The 19,674-nt window shown below is 35.9% G+C and overlaps 1 protein-coding gene across 3 annotated transcripts in view; it reads left to right on the top strand.

The window, feature by feature from the left end:
• ATP2B1 (ATPase plasma membrane Ca2+ transporting 1) overlaps nt 1–19,674 on the top strand; it is a 63,201-nt gene that overhangs the window by 29,770 nt on the left and 13,757 nt on the right. For all 3 annotated transcript variants that reach the window (XM_083859936.1, XM_083859935.1, XM_083859937.1), the window contains exons 3-15: nt 1,543–1,740; nt 2,567–2,821; nt 2,902–3,027; nt 3,402–3,545; nt 6,678–6,716; nt 7,070–7,231; nt 8,552–8,766; nt 9,956–10,198; nt 14,351–14,592; nt 17,242–17,479; nt 18,355–18,534; nt 18,623–18,710; nt 19,012–19,118. In XM_083859936.1, coding sequence (XP_083716062.1) covers nt 1,543–1,740; nt 2,567–2,821; nt 2,902–3,027; nt 3,402–3,545; nt 6,678–6,716; nt 7,070–7,231; nt 8,552–8,766; nt 9,956–10,198; nt 14,351–14,592; nt 17,242–17,479; nt 18,355–18,534; nt 18,623–18,710; nt 19,012–19,118 — 2,237 coding nt within the window. The remainder of the gene's footprint in view (nt 1–1,542; nt 1,741–2,566; nt 2,822–2,901; nt 3,028–3,401; nt 3,546–6,677; nt 6,717–7,069; nt 7,232–8,551; nt 8,767–9,955; nt 10,199–14,350; nt 14,593–17,241; nt 17,480–18,354; nt 18,535–18,622; nt 18,711–19,011; nt 19,119–19,674) is intronic.

Genomic DNA, 19,674 nt, shown 5'->3' on the forward strand with positions numbered 1-19,674 from the left:
TTGAGAGTGAAAGTAAGCACCTTAAAGCTTGAACTGCAAGAAGTGTGAGGTTATGGCTAATGAGTACAATTGCTCCTTCAAAGACATGAATTCAAAGTGAATCAAGGACTGTTAGAATAAATGTCATTTATCATATACACAGAGTATATTTAATTCATTTCACTTCTGAAAAGATCTGGACATAGTTTGCTATTCAGTTCAGTTAAGTGATTCCATAGCAGCTGTTAGCATTTAAAATTGAGCTTTGCAGTTCAGTAGCCTTTTCAAAATGTCTTGAAATATGTGATGATTCTAGGAAATGTCTGTTAGAGGTGCTAAATACACCCCCTAATTATGAAAGCCAGCTGCAGTGGCTACTGTTCTCATTTATTACCTAGTATGTTTGCAATGCCTTTATCACTAAGCAGTTGGGTTAGCTACTAAAAAATTGCTACTAAGAAAATAGTTGTCTTTAAGCTGGTGCTGATCATAACCTTGGAGTTGATATGTTTGAAGTGTCCAGACCTTTACTCTGAATATGCCTTGAAGTTTGGCAATTTTGATTTGAAAGATGAGCTAGTAGCTTAGTTCTGGATGGTGGGTTAGTCAGCTGGAAACTTTTAGAGGAGTAGCCAGGAGGTGTGCTCACAGAAGACCTTGAGTGCATGACCTTGCACTGAAAATACTTGGTATTCTTTTATTTTTAAGATCTTGGCAAGCTCTTGAAGCATGCAGTAGACTTTTATGTAGGGCCCTCACTCTTGTCTGCTAGTGTCCGTTACGGATGGTACAAGAATTGGGACAGAGGAGGACTCAAATATGCCATATAAGAAAGAAGACGGGTATAAACCTCAGGTGACTGACCTGGCATTGTTCTAACATGGGCTCTCTCTGTGTGAGAGGAGATAGAAAGTGAAGCTTCAGAAGAGCAAATAACTACCACCACTTCAGGTGGAAGCAGCATCATAAATCTTTTCTTCACAATGCCTGCAGAGCTTCAACAACTTTTAATAGTATTTTATATAATAATTAATATTGAAATACAATAATTATAGTAGTTACATTTTTAATTATAATAAACATCTCATTATAAATGTTACATTACTTTTAGGATCCTAGGATGTTGTCTCTGAATACAGAATCCCTACACTGGGAACCAGAGCTGCCTTCACGGGCTGTGGTCTTGCTAAAGCTTTTTGGTGCTACTCAGTCTCAATAGTAGTAACTCTACTAATGATCTTGTCTTGCAAACTTGTTTACTTTGAACGAAGGTATGTGTGTTATTATTACTCTGTTCCTATGTCATATTAAGTGACATATTAAGCAGGTAGACGATCAACTTTTATTTTGTCAAGGTGAGAGTTGTAAAATATAGCTGGCCTTTCTATAGTGACTCTGATTTAAGAGTATTACTTACGTAATTATGTTTGAGATGTGGCTTTTTTGGTATTGTTACTGAAATATGGAGTGGGACTTGGTTCCATGAGTGGCAAACTTGAGTCACTTCTAATGTGAGGGTGAAATGTGTGTCAGTGTCACTAACTTTGTCTTATTGTTAAATAGGTTTAAGTGGAAATCCAGCAGATATAGAAAGGAGAGAAGCAGTTTTTGGGAAGAACTTTATACCTCCTAAAAAGCCAAAAACATTTCTTCAGTTAGTATGGGAAGCACTACAGGACGTTACACTAATTATATTAGAAATTGCAGCCGTAGTATCCTTGGGCCTTTCTTTTTACCAGCCTCCAGGAGGAAATGAATCATGTAAGTAAACTTTTTAAAAAGCAGGTATCTATTTTTATTATACTATTGACTTTTCCTGATTCTACATGCCTCTACTGTAAATCTGATGGGAGACAGTAAGTCAGTGGAAAAGCAGCTTATTGTTCCTTATTGAGAGCACGTTACTAAAACTCTAGCTTGCCTTAAAAGGGCAGCATGAGATTTCCTTGGTCATGATCTGGTATTATTCTGACCAAAGGTAAATTGCAAGCAGCAGGAGCAAGGACTTATTTGAAATCTAGTCTCTGTGCAAGTGGGTTTTTTTCAGCTTTGCCTCAAATATTTAAGCAATTTGTAATTTGCAGTCATAGGCTTTCTTTGGGGAGTCAACAAGTCTTGAATTTTCCTTGATTTTTGATATGACACTGATAACTTTATAATTCAAGAACTGAAGCTATATTTATACTTTTAAACAGAAAATAAAGGGAATAGGACTTCATTAAACTGAATTTTTGCAGTGATATCTGGTTTGTTAAGACAAATGTAAAGTGGGATATGTTGACAAAGTAGAATGTTGTTTACCAGTCTGGCATTCTTATGCCATCATTTAACAAAATAAAGACAGGTAACTTTCTCTGTATCAACTTCTCTTGTGTTCAGGTAAGCAAGGTGGTTTAACTTCTTTAAGTTGCCCTAGCCTTCAGGTTCTTTAGCTTCTTTATGTGTTACCCTTATGGAAATAAAGGATAAAATTGCAAAGAAGGCTAGCATGGAAAATGTTTATCAACTGTAAGTTTTTGTTTGCCAAAACTTTCATTGTTGAAATATCTTTGTGAACTTTCTTAAATCTAAAACCTGTTTTCTGCAGTATGTGGATCAGTAAATGTTGGTGAAGAAGAGGAGGAATCTGAAGCAGGTTGGATTGAAGGAGCAGCAATCCTCCTATCTGTAGTTTGTGTGGTATTAGTAACAGCTTTCAATGACTGGAGTAAAGAGAAACAATTTCGGGGATTGCAGAGCCGTATTGAACAAGAACAGAAATTCACAGTCATCAGAGGTGGCCAAGTCATCCAGATACCAGTAGCTGACATAATTGTTGGAGATATTGCACAAGTGAAATATGGTAAACATGTTTTTAAAGTTGGACTTTCTTTTATTTTTAAAAAAGGAACTGCAGTCAACAAACCCAGTGATCTCTCGTAGGTGACCTTTTACCGGCTGATGGTGTACTCATTCAAGGAAATGACCTCAAAATTGATGAAAGCTCGCTGACTGGGGAATCTGATCATGTTAAGAAATCTCTGGACAGAGATCCCATGCTGCTGTCAGGTGTGTAGCATTTGGCAATTTTTGAATTAAGTAGTTTATTTCTGTGGTAAGCTGGTAATTTAAAATTCTGAGGTTAAAACTAGCAAATTGGTTTTTTATCTAGGTTGACTCCTAGAACTGTCCCAAACCATTCCAAGTACAAAGCTTTGTTGGAGTGATCAGACCTATAAAACTGACAAACATTTTGTGTAATTGCTTATGGGTTTACTTTCCAAATAGCTTTGTCAGTTGAAGCTTTAGGAGAGCGCAGTGATGCGTATATACAGCTCACAGTTTCTCCAAAGTCAAGTTTAAAAGATTATTTCCTCAAAGTATTTTTGTGCTCTGCATATAACTGCTCATGTCTCAGTGGAAGACCTGATTGAATCTTTCAGGTACACATGTGATGGAAGGCTCTGGAAGAATGGTGGTTACTGCTGTAGGTGTGAACTCTCAGACTGGAATCATCTTTACCTTACTTGGGGCTGGAGGAGATGAAGAGGAGAAGGAGAAGGAAAAAGAAAAGAAGGAAAAGAAAAGTAGGCATATTAATCTTAAATACCTTAGTGGGGGAGTGGGAGTGGGGATGAACTATTGAATATTATTGGATAAAAACATGTTTCAGTCACCCAAAGCCAGAAAGCTTTTTTAAAAACTTGTGACTTCTCTAGATTTTACTGGAAAACAGCTTAGGTCCAGTTACCTGAGAGTGTACCACTACTAATAACTCTTAGCAAATCGAGTTTAGTTAAACTTCAGATCTCATTGATCAGTCAGAGTTCGGAAAGTTTGCAGTTCCTAACCAGCCATACATACCATGTATAAATAGTTAAACTCTCATCTTGTGTAACTTCAAGGTGCATTGATGTCTAATGGCAAATACTTGTTTATGGAAAACAAATTATTGTGAAATTCAGCCTAGTAAGTATCTAGTTCTGCATTTCACAGATAAAAAAATGCCCTTTATAAGGTGTTCTTCTGTAACACTTGAAGGAGAGAAGCTTAGGTCTTTCATACTGCTGAGCTTGTGGATAACTTAAACATATATGACTGATTTTGATAAAAAATGAGCAGATATTTTCTGTGGCATTTTGAGTGGCATTTCCACCACTCCTTTTCTTCAGAGCTGAAATTTTGAATGCTCAGATGTCGCAAGCAAGACACAAAAGAACAACGCTCACCCATCAGGTTGAGAAGCGAGAAAAGAAGGACTTTATTTTGGGAATTTCAACTTACATAATTTTTGGGATTTGGTCAAGGATTGGGGGATGAGAGGAACACCTCTCTGACCCCAGTGGTCTACCTAGTAGTCTGTCACAGAGAGGAATATGAAAACAATCTACTTTGTTTATGTTAAATGCATGAGAAACTCCAGTCAAAATATATAAACAAAATCAGAAGGCTGAAAATCAGGGCAACACTCAGGGATATACACATGCAAATTCCTCATGGCACTTTCCTGTAACTTAGTTTTCAGAAGGATGAGGGGCTTGTAACTGAGCATATTTTGGAGTCCTTCTGTGAAGAATGACCTTTTATAAGGGCACTTATTAACTTTAGTCTTTATCCTGAGAATCAAAGCTTAAAAATGTTAAGCAGTGATGTTTCGATAGTACTGTTCACAAGGCATGTTCAGCACTGAGCTTCACGGTGAAAATTTTTCATGAAACCATTATGAAGTCTTCTGGATGGGACTAAGTCAAGGGCTTCTTGGCGCTAGAACCAAAACTTAATTTATAAAGCAAAGTATACTGTATTTCATCAGAGGAATACAAGACAATGAAAATTCACACAGAAATGTGTTTAAGATTCTCAGAGACCTTCAAACGCAATGGGCAATTGCTAAAATGTGTGTTCTGTGCAAGAATTGGGATTGAAATTTTTTTGTCTTGTCCTAACTCACAAATACTTTAAAATTTGGACCCTTCTTGAAACTTGAAAAAAAAAAAACTGAGTTTCTTTACAAGTTAGAAAAATTGTTATGAGGCGAATTGAAAGTTCTAAGTTAGTTTCAAGCTCAAGCATGATAGCAAAAAGTAAAAGCTGACCTGCAACACTTGCAGTCATTAGTGTGAAACAGTTGCCATCCTGTGCTCATCCCCTTACAGAGGAAGGAGAAAGAAACAACAGTGCCAGCTGCTACAGGAGATACTGAGAGGATTATAGCTTTTATTAATATTCTGCTAGTGTTTATTATTCTAAAAGCAGAAGTCTCTTTGACAAGTAATGTTTTGGTGTATCCTAGGACCCGAACGCTTGTGGGGTTTTTTTAGTCTCCCAGGATAGACAGCTTCCTCTTTCCCTTAAGTTAGGTGCCTAATAAGATTCTCCTTGATAAAACTCAGGTTAAACTAAATTAACTTCTCTGTGAATGTTAAGGAGATTAAAGAGACTATATTTAGCTGGCCGTGTATGGCATGGTTCAGAGTGAAAGCAAATGTATGAAGAAGGAGTTAAAAGTAACTCAAATGTAGAACTTCACTTTTGAAAGAGGAAGAGGAGAACTAGGGGAGATAAGTACAAAATTGGGAAACAATGACGAATTCTTAAGAAGTCTGACGTGGCATCTTCTGGAGAAAGTGAACATGGGTTTTTTTTCCCTTGTTCTGCTGTTATGAGAACATTGGGAGAAAAATCTTATATATAGAAATCAGACTGTCTACAGTAATGGTATAGTGGAGATATTAAGTGTCGTGCCAGACAGGCTGCTTGATAATTTGATTTTCTTCTAACTGAATACTCTTGTAAATTTTGGTCTATATAACCTAAGGCCAAAGACTTGGTGAATTACCAGTAATACTGAAATTGTTTGTGTTTTGTTTTAAGTTCCTCAATTTTGTGCTTTCATTTCAGGTTATCACAAATAGTAATTATAACCCTTGTTTTCTCTACTTCGAAATAAGTTTTGTCACTTGCTAAGCCCCCCAAAATAACACATGATGTGTGGGTCTTCCAATTACCTTTAATATTTCACTTGTTAAATTCTTTAAGTATTGCACTGTCTTTATCATCTCTGGTTGAGCCCCATTTCTGAACACAGGTAGGAGTGACATTTTATTATGAGCTTGAGCTATTTTCGCAGTGGTAGGTTGCCTACAAATTATGCTTATGTTTGTGTAAATAGGGTTAGCATAGATCTAGTAATCCAGTGCTATACCTCCACTAAGCTTTGCTGTGGATTTATGAATATTTTATACTGAAGAAGCTTCTGCAATGCTGTGCAAAACGAAAGCACAGATTCTCAAAGTGACACCCTACAGTTTATTTACAGAGGTAGTCAGATACTTGTGGCAAGTATTGGAAGAACACAGCAAGACAGAGGCCACCAGAATTGCTTAAATTGTCACAAATATCTTTCCTAGAAAACCGTGTCAGGAAGTCTTTTATAAAGCTTTTGTCACAAGCCCTAAGTGTCAGTACCAGTAATTTGTGCAAACTTAACCATGGTAGATTAACACTGCAGCAGTCTCGTATGTGAAAAGTGAAGTCCAAAAAGTGCCACGAGCTGTTTCTGTGAGCTGGCTTACATGTTTTACTTTTGCTTTTTTTTTTTTTTTTTAATGCAGTTTCTTGCTTTAGCAGAGTAATGTAATTTATTATATAAAAATATAAATGAAAAAATGAATTCTGCAAAGCTATCTTAAAACACAACTTGTTTCCCTCTCTGACAGGTAAAAAGCAAGATGGAGCTGTTGAAAACCGTAACAAAGGTAAATGCAAGTTCTCTGATTCTTTCTTGGAAGGCTCAGTTTTCTAGAAGTGTAGATGATGAATACAGACTTTCCTATAAAAATGAAAAATCTTTCCTTAGATTCAAAGTGCTTATGGTAAAGATGGCTTAAGTGAATCTGCCCAAAACAAATGCTGCACTGAACCTGGTATTCTATCACCTATACACAATACACTTCTTTAAACATTCATGTCCAGTATGGCCTCTCTGGATACAAGATAATACTCAGTGCTATTGTATTTAGTGAAGCTGGGTATTAAGCTTTTTAGATATCCTTGATTTGGGAGACTCACCAATGTCTAAACTTTTTTTTTTTTTTTTTTGATCTTCTAGCTAAAGCTCAGGATGGTGCTGCCATGGAAATGCAACCCTTGAAGAGCGAGGACGGTGGAGATGGAGATGAGAAAGACAAGAAGAAAGCAAACTTGCCAAAGAAAGAAAAGTCAGTTCTCCAAGGCAAACTCACAAAGCTCGCAGTTCAGATTGGCAAAGCAGGTACAGTGTCTCAGTACTCTCCTTATGTTGATGTCATGTTAAAAAAAGTTGGAACATGCATAGTTTTCGAAGAGATAAACCACTCAAGGCTGGCTACTTAAGTGCAAAATTCTAATACATGGAAGTATGCTGTTGTGCCTGAGTATGCTGATGGCCTCTCAGGCTATGGCATGTGGATGGCTTTTATTTTTCTTTAATGTAAATAGAATCAGGCTTTCAAGTGCCAGCTTCTAGGAGGGAAAATTCCAGCTTCATAACATTGGACAGCTGTTACGAAAAGTCTTTTTAGGTTAGCTATAGCATCTAGTGATGTACCAAGAGAACTGTAAGTTGAGTGAAGTCTGATGTGGTACAGTCAACAAGGTTATCTCTAGTACTTTTAGAGGTTTAGAATTTTCCACTTAACATGTGCCTTGCTGATACATAAAATTTTTGACTTCCTACTTTTCTACCAGCTAATATTCAGCTGCCTTGTCAAAATATTTGGTAGATCATTGCTGCTTGGAAGTAGACTAAAACATCAGTGAAGTTCAGTATAAAATTTAGGCTGCATTATCTAGTGTGTAGTGGTTTAATTCAAATATTTCAGGATTTATTTTGGTCCACGTAGAATTGTTGAAGGTTCAGGCTGGAAGGAATTTCAAGAAGATTTGTAGCCTAGCCCGCAGCTCAAGAAGAGTTGATTTGTGTCATTAGACAGTTGCAGTCTGAAATGAAACTTTTAGCTGTAACACTCTGCAGTTGTGTATGGCAATAATAATTTTTCAATGAGATTAACAAATTCCATTATATGTTTACTGTAAACTTCTATCCTCATCAGAGGAATTTTTTGTGTCATCCAGGAGATTTTGTTTTCCTTTATGTACCTTTTGATCCATTGTACTTCCCCACACACCCTTAATACTCATCTGCTTCATGCATGGATTTTCCTGTCCTCCTGCTCTGAGTCCACACTGAAGCACTCTGCTGAATCAGTCGGCATCAAATTGGTGAAGGCTCCTGATTTTTTTCCCTTCTTATTCTGCTTAGTCAATTGACTTTGCATATTGGTCTGTCCTGTTACTAATTAGCTCCATGTTTTTCAAAATTAAATTGGAGAAAAAAAGATTTCTAGGGATTTCTAGCTGAAATGCATGAGGAAATACTTGCATTGGAAGCTGGAACGCCTCTGATACCTACCTCACTGTTTTGACTTGCCTGTTTGAAACCTTACTTCTAAACTAGCTTGTATAAAGGCAGAAGTATTTGCATGTATCCACAGTCTGTATTGCCAAATATTTGAGATAATTTCTTAAAACTGTTTATTCTCTTTTTAACAAGGTTTGTTGATGTCTGCAATCACAGTCATTATCCTCGTGTTATATTTTGTAATTGATACCTTCTGGGTTCAGAAGAGACCTTGGCTTGCTGAATGTACCCCAATTTATATTCAGTATTTTGTGAAGTTCTTCATTATTGGAGTTACAGTCTTAGTGGTGGCAGTGCCAGAAGGTCTTCCACTTGCAGTCACTATATCTCTGGCTTACTCTGTTAAGGTAAGTGAGTAGAAAGCAAATAAATTTTTTTAAGATAGGTGGGTGTATTCATCAGCTGTTAAATGTAAACTGAGTTATGCTGCATCACATATATACATACACATATATCAGACTGGGAAGAATCTTTCCTTGTTTTCTGAACTGCAAAAGAATTCTTCTGCAGTATTTTTCTTCACCTTTGAACACACTGACAAGAACAGTGAGAATTCTCAGCCTGTTGTCACCAGCTAAAGATAAATGGGTTCAGTATGTAGTGTTGTAGCATTTGCTTACAATAAACAGATGTTCTAGAGTTTGTAAATAACAAACTTTTCTGTAAATCTGAACTTCTTCCTAGCTGATATGTTAAACAATGCTATGAAAACTTCCAGACTGATTTTTTTTTTAAGACTGAATAGTGTAAAGCATTTTGTTTTGTGCTTATTATACAGTATGGTTTTTTAACTTGAACTCTTTTTGTTCTTAATTTTCTTACTGTATCAGCTGATACAGTAAATAATCATGCTGATTATTTATCTAAAATCTAATTGTAAAGACAATGAGTGGTTAGGCTGTGTTCTAAATTCATAACTTACAGCACTTACTAGTTGTGGCCTTATTGTATCATTTGAGATCCATCTTCCTTTTAAAGGTGAAAATACTATACAAGTGTAGTATATTGTTAAAGAAAGAATTTAAAGTGATATTTAATCTATGGAACTCATGTAACCCTCACTGTTTTAGTTGAAACATTAGACTCTCACTTTGTATTTGATTATAAGTCTGAATCTAGGATCTTTGAAGGCTGTATTATCTGATTTTCAGACAGATTAAATGAGCTGTATTAGACTTTTCTTGTGAGCAGAAACACTTTTTAAACATTTTATCTGGTAAAGCTCAAACCTTATCTCTTCTCTATTTCTAAATATCATCATGAACTGTTTGCTCCTAACAGTTTGAATAGTATCAATAGTAACCCTGACAAGCAGGTACAAGAAATTAAGACTGTATTTATGTACCTTGTTCAAAATGAAGTTTACTGTAACATCATAGACTTAGGGCAATCTGTACAGAAAGTGGCAGCTGCAAGTTCTTCCTCTGAAATATGACTTAATGTTTTCTGAAAGTGCTGTGTAAGACTGGACCCCATAAATGTTTCTGTAGTGAAGTAATGGTCGTGGATTGCTGTTAACTGCTTTTATTTCCTTAGAAAATGATGAAAGATAATAATTTGGTGAGACATCTGGATGCATGTGAAACAATGGGCAATGCGACAGCTATTTGCTCAGATAAGACGGGAACATTGACTATGAACAGAATGACAGTGGTCCAAGCCTACATCAATGAAAAACATTATAAAAAAATTCCAGAACCAGAAGCTATTCCAGAGAAAACTATGGCTTATCTTGTGACAGGAATTTCTGTTAATTGTGCTTATACTTCCAAAATACTGGTAAGTGGATTTCTTCATTCCAATCAAGATAACTTAATAACTTCCTCAAAACATGCAAATTGTCTGATGGCCAAAGGCAGTTCCAGTGTAAATGTGTGGCACAGTGCAGGGTAAGGTATTTTGCACCTCCTGTAAATTGCTCAATCATTCATTTGAAACTCTCTGGGAAAAAAATTAGCTTATTTCAATTAGAACTGATAATTCAGAGATAAAATCTCAAGATATTTTCCTTTCAAGTTCACAATTGTTCTGCTTTTATAAGTGGGGCTGTTTACCCCTCTTGAAGAGTGTCTTGGCTGGATTTTAGCACTACTTAAAAATAAACATTAAACAATTAATATTTAAGAGTAGTACATTAAATAAAATACAATGAAAAAATTTAACTACTACAGGTAAGGAATTTAATGGATTTTTATTCCAGATACTGCTGTATAAGTTTGTAAGCTTTAGAATTGTAACATATTTGCCAAAATCTTGTTTAAAACGAAAGACTAATGGACTGTTACACATTTTAAATGGTGGATTATTTAGGATTTTGTGCACATTATTTTCTAAAACTTAAAATATAGCTTCCTTGCTTTAAGTATTCCAACATGTTGTATGACTTCCATTCTTTAGGAGTAGGATTTAGTAAATGAATTAGCATTTCAAGACTTTGTAGAAGCTTCTGCTTTGTACACAAACCGCAGTGAAAACTCAGTTCAAAAGCTACTTATCAGCCAATAAAAATGGTATGTCTACAAAATTTCACTTGAGACATCACATAAAGTTTGACAGCACTGATTTCTCTGAAGCAAGGTGGAAATACCATAATGAGTTACAGCAGGCAAGGACTTTCACAGTCTGTTTTCTAAATCTCTTTTTATATCAAGAAAAAAGTAGCTGTATGTAAACCGACCAAGTCCCTTATTACTACAGTTTTAACTGAATTACATCCACTGCAGTAGAGTTAGTCTGCTTTACAGAATCAGAGAGGGCTGAAGGAGACGCCTTGTGAGAACCTCTGATCCACTCCTGATCAAAGCAGGGTCAGCCAGAGCACATTGAGATCCTTAAACCCTAAGTGGGTGCTCTGAGCAGAGGATGAAGACTTTGCAACCTTTGGGCAGCCTGATCAAGTATTTGATCACCCTTAGAGTAAAAGATGTTTCCTTATCTTAAAATGGAGTTTCAAAAGCTTCAGTTTGTATGCATTGCCTGTTGTCCTCTCACTGGGTGCCACTAGGAAGTCTGGCTAAAGAGTCCTTACCCTTGTTCCAAGCACCTGCATATTCTGGCATTTAATACACACCAAAAATAGCATAAAAGTTCTAAAGCCAACTCTTTGGAAAACTTAAGAAATTACTGAAAAAATCCCAAGAATATTAATATGAAATAAAAGACTCCTAATAAAATATATTAAATCTGTGGTAAAAAAGCTTATAGTAAGTTACCCCAAAGATAAAAAAGATCCTATACTCTAGGAATAATCCAACCTTTCTTCTTCACCTTACCCAAGTAAAAAGTAATTTATTAAAAGCACCCCTTTATAAAACATTAAATTAAAAAAAAAGCAAAACAAACTCTTCCCATAGGAAAAAAGAGTCAAAGGGGGGGAGAAAAAAATAGCCAAAAAAAATTTAAAAAAAAAAATAAATTATAGTCCAAGAACTTGAGCCCATGACGAAAGTTAAAAATACAAAACTCCCATCTATAATTAAACTTCAAACTATAGTAAAAATTGTGTCAAATCACACACCAAATGCCCTTAAATTATTAGCCAAACAACATTCCCAAATGTGAGCCTATGTGTAACAAAACCACATAGCTTTAGACTATCTATTAGCTAAAAAAAGAAGTGTATGTAAAAAATTCAACAAGTCTAAGTGTTGCATAAAATTAATAATTATAGAGAAACCATCAGAGGTCTGGCAGCTAAAATAAAAGTAGCCCATATATACCAATGCAAAAGTGAAACTCTATCCTCCAAGCCTCCTAGTAAAATCAATTATTTAGAAAAAGAGCTTAGTAAAAAAAAGTACCATTCTTCATCCTGTACTCCATCGCTAGAGTTATGTTTTTACACTATCCAATACCCTGCTTCATTCGATTAATACATTCTGTAGTACAAGGCATGCAAATAACAACCTTGCCCACAAATCCAAAACTTGCAATAAAAAGAGGTGGCCAAAACTCTAAAACATCAAAAATATTAACAGTAAAACAAAACAAAACAAAAAAACCACCCAAAAACATAACCTATTGAATGTACTATAAGATATCCCCCCAAAAAATAAAATAATTTAAACTAATAAAAAAATTTAAAATTCCTAAAAATGTTTTCTTTTTTTAAATTGTTTTTGTTGTTCTATTTTAATAATAATTTGTCACTAAAAAGTGTGAGGAGCACTCTGAGTGTAAGAAAAAAACTAAAACAACTACAGAGTAAAAGTAGCTATCTACAATAATCCACTAAGAACATCTTGCTCAAAAAAGACACAAAAGACTAATCAATCAAAGCACGAAATAATATGTTCAGATAGAAGGGGAGAGACTATTATGTGTTATGTCTATATAAAATAATTCATGCTTAGAAATTAAAAAAATAAAAAATTAAGAACTCACAAGCAACTAGCAAAAAAATCTAATTTGCCACTATAAGAGGATGGGCGTCTCCAAAAAAGAGCTACGAATTTACAACAACAAAAAAGCTGCAGCCAACAATAATAAGCCATCAGCCGTAGTGAGCCAAATTACACCTAAATGATTATTACCAAATATACATCTAAAACACAATGCCCAGAGTCATCAAAAGTGTGCATCCCAATACCAGCATCTTGAACATCTAATCAATCCCTTGCCCCTGCCCAAAAAGCCATCTCAAAAAAACAAAATCCCAAAATAAAATGCGTGAATGTGCCATCTAAACAAAAGGATACAAAGAAACCCTACCTTAGAGAAAATAAACGATATACAAAGTGCACCTTCAGTGGCAAAATTTGTAAACAAGGCGGGTCTGGTGCGATAGAAGCCAGTCTGAGGTTCACCCAGCTCCGATCCCAGGATCGGAGGTGTCCTATTTATTATAGCTTTTCCAAAATCGCTGTTACGTGAAATAAATTTTATTTTTAATAATCAGTCAAACTATTTCATTTATAACATCGTCTTCTGACTGAACAGTCCCAGCCCCTTCAGCTCATCCTCATCTGTCAGGTGCTTGAGTCTCTGTATTATCTGTGTGTGCCATGGATGCACTTACTCCTGGATATTGGTATCTCTCATACTGGGGCACCCAGAACTCAATGTCTTAAACTGCACATTCAAATGAACGTTTTGAAAGTGCAAGTATTCAGTACAGTCAAATTCAAAATCTTGCAACTCTGAACAATGAAAATGGACCAGTAACTTATGATTAATGTAGTTCAGCTCTAGCCACCTGAGACAGTCAGATTGAGTACGTGCTTCTCCCTGTTTTGCTGCAAAAAACATTGCAGTGTTATAGGTATATAAGCTCAAATATTTAAGAGAAATACTTCTTTACTTTTGGGACTAATATGTGCATATCCCACATTATTGAGATAAGACTTTTTCTGGTATTAAAGGATTGGAAACTTGTTTCTGAACTCTTTTCAGTTAAATAGGCCACGGCCTGGAAAAAAGAACTTGTAGTGAGACTTAAGAAGCTTAAAGACTTAGTTTGTTCAAAAGAAGGCTAACAGGTGATGTGGTCATCATCTAAGTCATTGAAGAATTATTACAGAGGAGGATACTTGAATTTAGCAGAAATAATGCCATTTAGCTTGCTAAAGTGAGTACATGTGAACTTATCTGTACTTTTAAAATCCAAAATAATTGTTCAGGGTCTACAGTCAGTTGATCAGATAAATATTTCAAGTAATGGAAAATGTCTTTTAGAAAGGTCATGTTGGGATTGATACAAACTTAATGAGTGATTTCTGAAGGATTAAAAGATCCTCAATAGGTACAGAAGTTACTTTAAAAAAGCAGCAGTATGTCTTTGGATCATGACTAATAGGAATTTATAAAGTAATTACTGAAAAAAGGAAACCTCCCCATCCGAGAACTAAGTTTGTCCTTCCTTGTCTTCTAAGTGCTGTGCTTCGGTGGTTTATAAGTTAACCTAATCAGTGATGATCCTTGTTCTTCTTGCAGCCTCCTGAAAAAGAAGGTGGCCTACCACGCCATGTTGGAAATAAAACTGAATGTGCCTTGCTGGGATTGCTCTTGGATTTAAAACGTGATTATCAGGACGTAAGAAATGAGATACCAGAAGAGGATTTGTACAAAGTGTACACCTTCAACTCTGTTAGAAAATCGATGAGTACTGTGTTAAAAAATTCTGATGGCAGTTTCCGGATATTCAGTAAAGGTGCCTCTGAGATAGTTCTTAAAAAGTAAGAGCAACTACTATTGCGATTCAGCACTTAAGTTTAGCTAAATGTTGTGATAGGTGGGGAGACTGAAATGCTAGCAACATTGTGACATTGTCTGTGAAATACTTGTCTTTCTAATCACAGTCCTATACCCTTGTGACTGCAGCTTCACAGCTTGTCTCCTTCACTTGTTTGACTTTCCACAGCAAGACGGGCCATTAGCACTTTGGTTACTTTGCATCAAGCACCTCAGCCCTACCCCTCAAAACAAGAAATCAAAAGAAAGAGATGGTTGTCATGCTTTAGTTATTTAGCAAACTATTTTACTTTTAGGTGTGGTTGATCAAAATACTCACCTGCCTTCTAATAAAATCCCATCAATTGGTATGCCTAAATTCCAGGAAGGGCTTGTACCTTTGAAAAGTGATTTCTTTTAGCAGCATATTACTGCTTAGACTGTGCAACTTTCTGTTCAAGCTGATCATTTTAGCAGGAGGTTGAATTTGAATGTTTGAGCAACTTGAGGGGTTTTAATGTGACAAAGCAGTTGTTTCCCTCTCCATCTGCCCACCTATAAAGGATTTATTAGAATGAGATTAGACTTAGTGAGTGATTAGGCAGCCCTGGTACAAACCTTTAGAGGTGTGAAGTCAGCTGTGGTAACTCCTAACTAGGTGAGGAGAGACGTCAAACATGTATGCATCATGTTCTCTAGGAACAGCCCTTGGTAGCCAGGCCAGTTTTGGTTCGAATGTCACACTGTTTCTAGTCTGAATAGCACACAGATTATATTCATCAGTTAATTTTACTTTTTTTGCTTGTTAATAATTCCCCAATATGAACTCTTCCTTCTCCTCAACTTTTGTGCTGAGAACAAAATGTCAATCTTTGGAGGACTCTTGTTGCTCCTGATATGGAACTTAAAATCGGCACTTTTTTTTGCGTAGATTTTAAAGCCAAACCTTATCAATGGATAGATGTGCCTATATTCACATTACTTCTGTCTTCTGAAGTATTTTGTAGCTTATAATATTGCACAACTGACCTGTAGAAGTCGCTAGAACTCAGTCGTCCCAGATTCATGTGGTCCACTTGGCTTAGTAACAGAAATAAGAAAACAAATAATAAGGGCATTTGGCAAAGACCAAGAAAACTTAGACTGATTTGGATATTATAGGAATAATGTGCAAAAAGGAAACTGCTTCAGAGTATGCACTGAATAGGACAAAGATTTAGCCATCATAAACTCCTTCCTATGCAGCACTTGTAATCTGGTTTGTCACTTGTGCTGCTCCTTCTATATTATAACATATGTAACTGCACTTGAATACTGAAACTTAAACATGAACATTTATAAGACACAAGTGAGTCACTAGTAAGTGTAGAAATGCAGAAACTTTTGCAAGTGGAGCACTTTTTTCTTATCATTAAATCAAATATTTGAAGTGAGTTTCAGTTTGCATAGAACTTATGTGTATTTAGTCATTTTAGAATGTTTGAATTTGTCACCAGCCTTATGATTACAGCTAACACTAGATACCCTTAATGATTGCTGACATTTGAACAGATAAGTAAAATCAGAAAATTCACATAGACTTCAAATTTCAAATTCATTATGATACGAATTCTGAAGATCTAAGGGACTGCTTCATTTTAATTTTCTGTATGAAGTGGAAACTTTTAGGGAATTCCCTAAAGCCTTGGACTATACACTTAACTGTAACACTTGTCATCTTTGCAGGTCTACAAGGTCTGAACTTAATATTAAATCAAAGTAGTCAATTCCTTTATTTTTTCTGGTGGTGTATTGATACTAATTTGTAAAAATAATGCATAATGGTGTTACTTTATGGCAAAACTTTGTGTTGAACAAATGAGCAAGATTAAATTCCTTGTTCAAAATCATTGGTAATGTTATGTTCATGGCGTCAGTATTGGTAAATTATATGCTGTCTGTGAAAGTAGTGGTATCTTTGGCATGAAGAAATATAACTAAGAGAGCATGTATTGAAATGCTAGACTGCATAGTGGTGAATCTAGTCTCCTATACAAACATTTTAATCAGTTTCAATATTTGTTTTTAATTTAATGTTTCACATTGCCCTACATACCAGATACTCTCTGAATTCTCTGCATTTACATTTAGATTAGGGGGGAAGGGCTGCAAACTTTGTATTTAAGGGTAGCAGTACTTGAATTTGCTCATAGTGCTGTAAGTTTTGTGCTTGCAGCTCTTCAAGCAGCACATGCGTGTTCTGAAAGTGTACTTAGTTCTGAGACTGTATGGCTGTTAACAAGGTGAGATTATTTTGTTGAGCTTGAAACTGGATTGGCTGACTCAACCAGTGCAGATACCAATCTGTTTACATACAATGGAGAAATGGATACTGCTGGGAGGTAGCTGATGTTTGTATGGGAAATTCATCGGGCAGTACTTTCATCCTAGGATGACTGGCTCAGTTAACTTTCTACAGAAAATATGTTTAGCAACAAAGGAATAAAGTGCATTGGGAGAAGATTACCTTAGAGATAGAACTACTGGCTTTTTCTGCTGGTGTGTGTGAGTCTAGCGAGAACAGAGCTTACTTCTCTATTACAATTTATTGCAGTTGACTAATAAGCCAAAGAGTGGATTGAACTTCTGGTTAAAATTTAAACCTTTCTTTCCAGGTGCTTCAAAATACTGAGTGCTAATGGAGAACCAAAGGTGTTTAGACCTAGGGACCGCGATGATATTGTGAAAACTGTGATTGAGCCAATGGCTTCTGAAGGTCTCAGAACCATCTGCCTGGCATTCAGAGACTTCCCAGCAGGGGAGCCTGAGCCAGAATGGGACAATGAAAATGATATCGTTACTGGTCTGACATGCATTGCTGTTGTTGGGATTGAAGATCCTGTGAGACCTGAGGTAGGGTTATCAGCTAAGCGGCAGTGGTTCTGTTACACGGGATTCATGGTTTTCATCATGCAGAGTACAAGAAACTGAACTGCTATTGTATGCCTTAAGCATAGTTAATAAATGAAAATCTAATTTCTTGAAGGGAAAGTTAATGGAGCTATAAAAGCAGATTAAAACTACTTAATGTCACTTACGCTGTGCTCTACTGAAGCTCTGCACAAACTAATAACTTAAGGTACTTACTGTGCAGAATCTCAGCAAATGAACAACTTGTTATTTTTTTACCACTTGGAGTATTGGGACTTTTGATTTGGGTAAGATTTGTTGCGCTTGTTACCAGCTTCTGATGGGGAATGAAGGAGAGAGGTGAGCTTGTCACCTGAGAACTGAAGGCAGGGAGTCTGGCTTGTGGTTGGGTTGTAAGGTTTTTCAATTGTGAAAACTTTTATGCCACATGCATGTGGAAATTTGAGCTGATGTGCACTATTGTCACTTCATCGTAAAAGTTATGGCTGAAGTAGTGGAGTATGAGCTGTAGTTTATTTACCATAATCATAAATACAATGCTAGTACTCAGTACAGCCTAATATGTCACAAGATTTTTTGTGGTATTTTTGAATACTGCAGTATTTGAAAAATTGCAGGAGGGAGAACAGACATAGCAGTGGCACAAAGCCTCCTGCCAGAATTGCAATTTGTTTGGTTTTTAGAAAAAGAATTGTGTTACCCTACTTAATTTTTTTAATGTTTCATGACTATAGACTTCATTTTAAAATAACAGTTATCTTATACTGAGCCATAAACATTCCTTTCATTCACATGTCTAGATTTATTTAACTAATGTACAGTCTCTGAGCCTGTGGGGTTTTTTTTCTGGCTTACAGGTACCTGATGCAATAAAAAAGTGTCAACGTGCAGGCATAACTGTACGTATGGTCACTGGTGATAACATTAACACTGCTCGTGCTATTGCATTGAAATGTGGTATTCTGAATCCCGGTGAAGACTTCCTCTGTTTAGAGGGCAAAGACTTTAACAGGAGGATACGCAATGAAAAAGGAGAGGTAAGTATACTGACTGGCTCATCAAGCAGATCAACAGATACTGTAAGTCTCCTCTGTGTGTAAAATGTAACCAATGCTCTTTCTGCAGATAGAGCAAGAGCGAATAGATAAAATTTGGCCAAAGCTTCGTGTTCTCGCAAGATCTTCTCCTACTGACAAACACACTCTAGTAAAAGGTAGGTAAAAATTCTCTGAGTTTCTAAGTAAAGCTAGACGTTTTTTTCCCCCATGCTTCTAGGAAAAAAAAATAGGACTGACCAATGAGAAATATCTATGAAGTTGTTTCCAACTGATTTTTTTCCTTTCTGCTTGAGAAATGGAGCCAATGAGAACTTTTTTTGGTGACTCTTTTTTGTTTGTTTGTTCTTTTTTTTGTTTTATGACTGATAAAGACAAAAACTGGGTTTCTCTTTCAGGTGAAGTCTCTGCTGTTTTGTTAATTTAGAACTGTAACACTTGTATGTAATTTTATTTTAGGTATAATTGACAGCACTGTCTTTGACCAGAGGCAAGTTGTAGCTGTAACTGGTGATGGTACCAACGATGGTCCAGCTTTGAAGAAGGCAGATGTTGGATTTGCTATGGTAGGATTTATTTTTTTTAATTCTTCAGTATTTTATCAATATCTTATCAAATCACTTAAGATTAAAGAACTTCCTTTTATGAGCCTAGTGTACAACTATGTTAGTGAAGTTCACATTCCAACGTAACTGTAGGTTTTTTTGTTTTGTTTTCTTTTTTAATTTGATGTAAAATGTCCTTGTGGCATTCACCATTGAATAAAACTTTAAAAATGCAAATTGCCAATTACTTGCAAATTAAAAATCTTTTACACAAAGCTTGTTGCACAGTACTGGAACAGAATACTGAAGATTTCTGAAACGTTTCAACATAAAGTGACTTTAAGCTGTAAATAGCATAATATTTGTTGATTTTGAGTAAAGCTTATATGTGATATGGAACAAGGTTAATCATCTGTTTCCCATTCACGGATACATAGTAACTGGGAGACTATAATGGAAGAGACTGCCAGATGATGAGCAAAATGGATTTGGAGGCCTTATCTTGTGCATCTGAAGTACAACTGAAGCAAGAGCATTTTATGATAGTGTAGGATCTGCGCTTGTCTGGATGATTTGT

Source organism: Zosterops lateralis, assembly GCF_965231275.1.
Source record: "Zosterops lateralis genome assembly, chromosome: 4".
In the NCBI taxonomy this organism is placed as follows: domain Eukaryota; kingdom Metazoa; phylum Chordata; class Aves; order Passeriformes; family Zosteropidae; genus Zosterops; species Zosterops lateralis.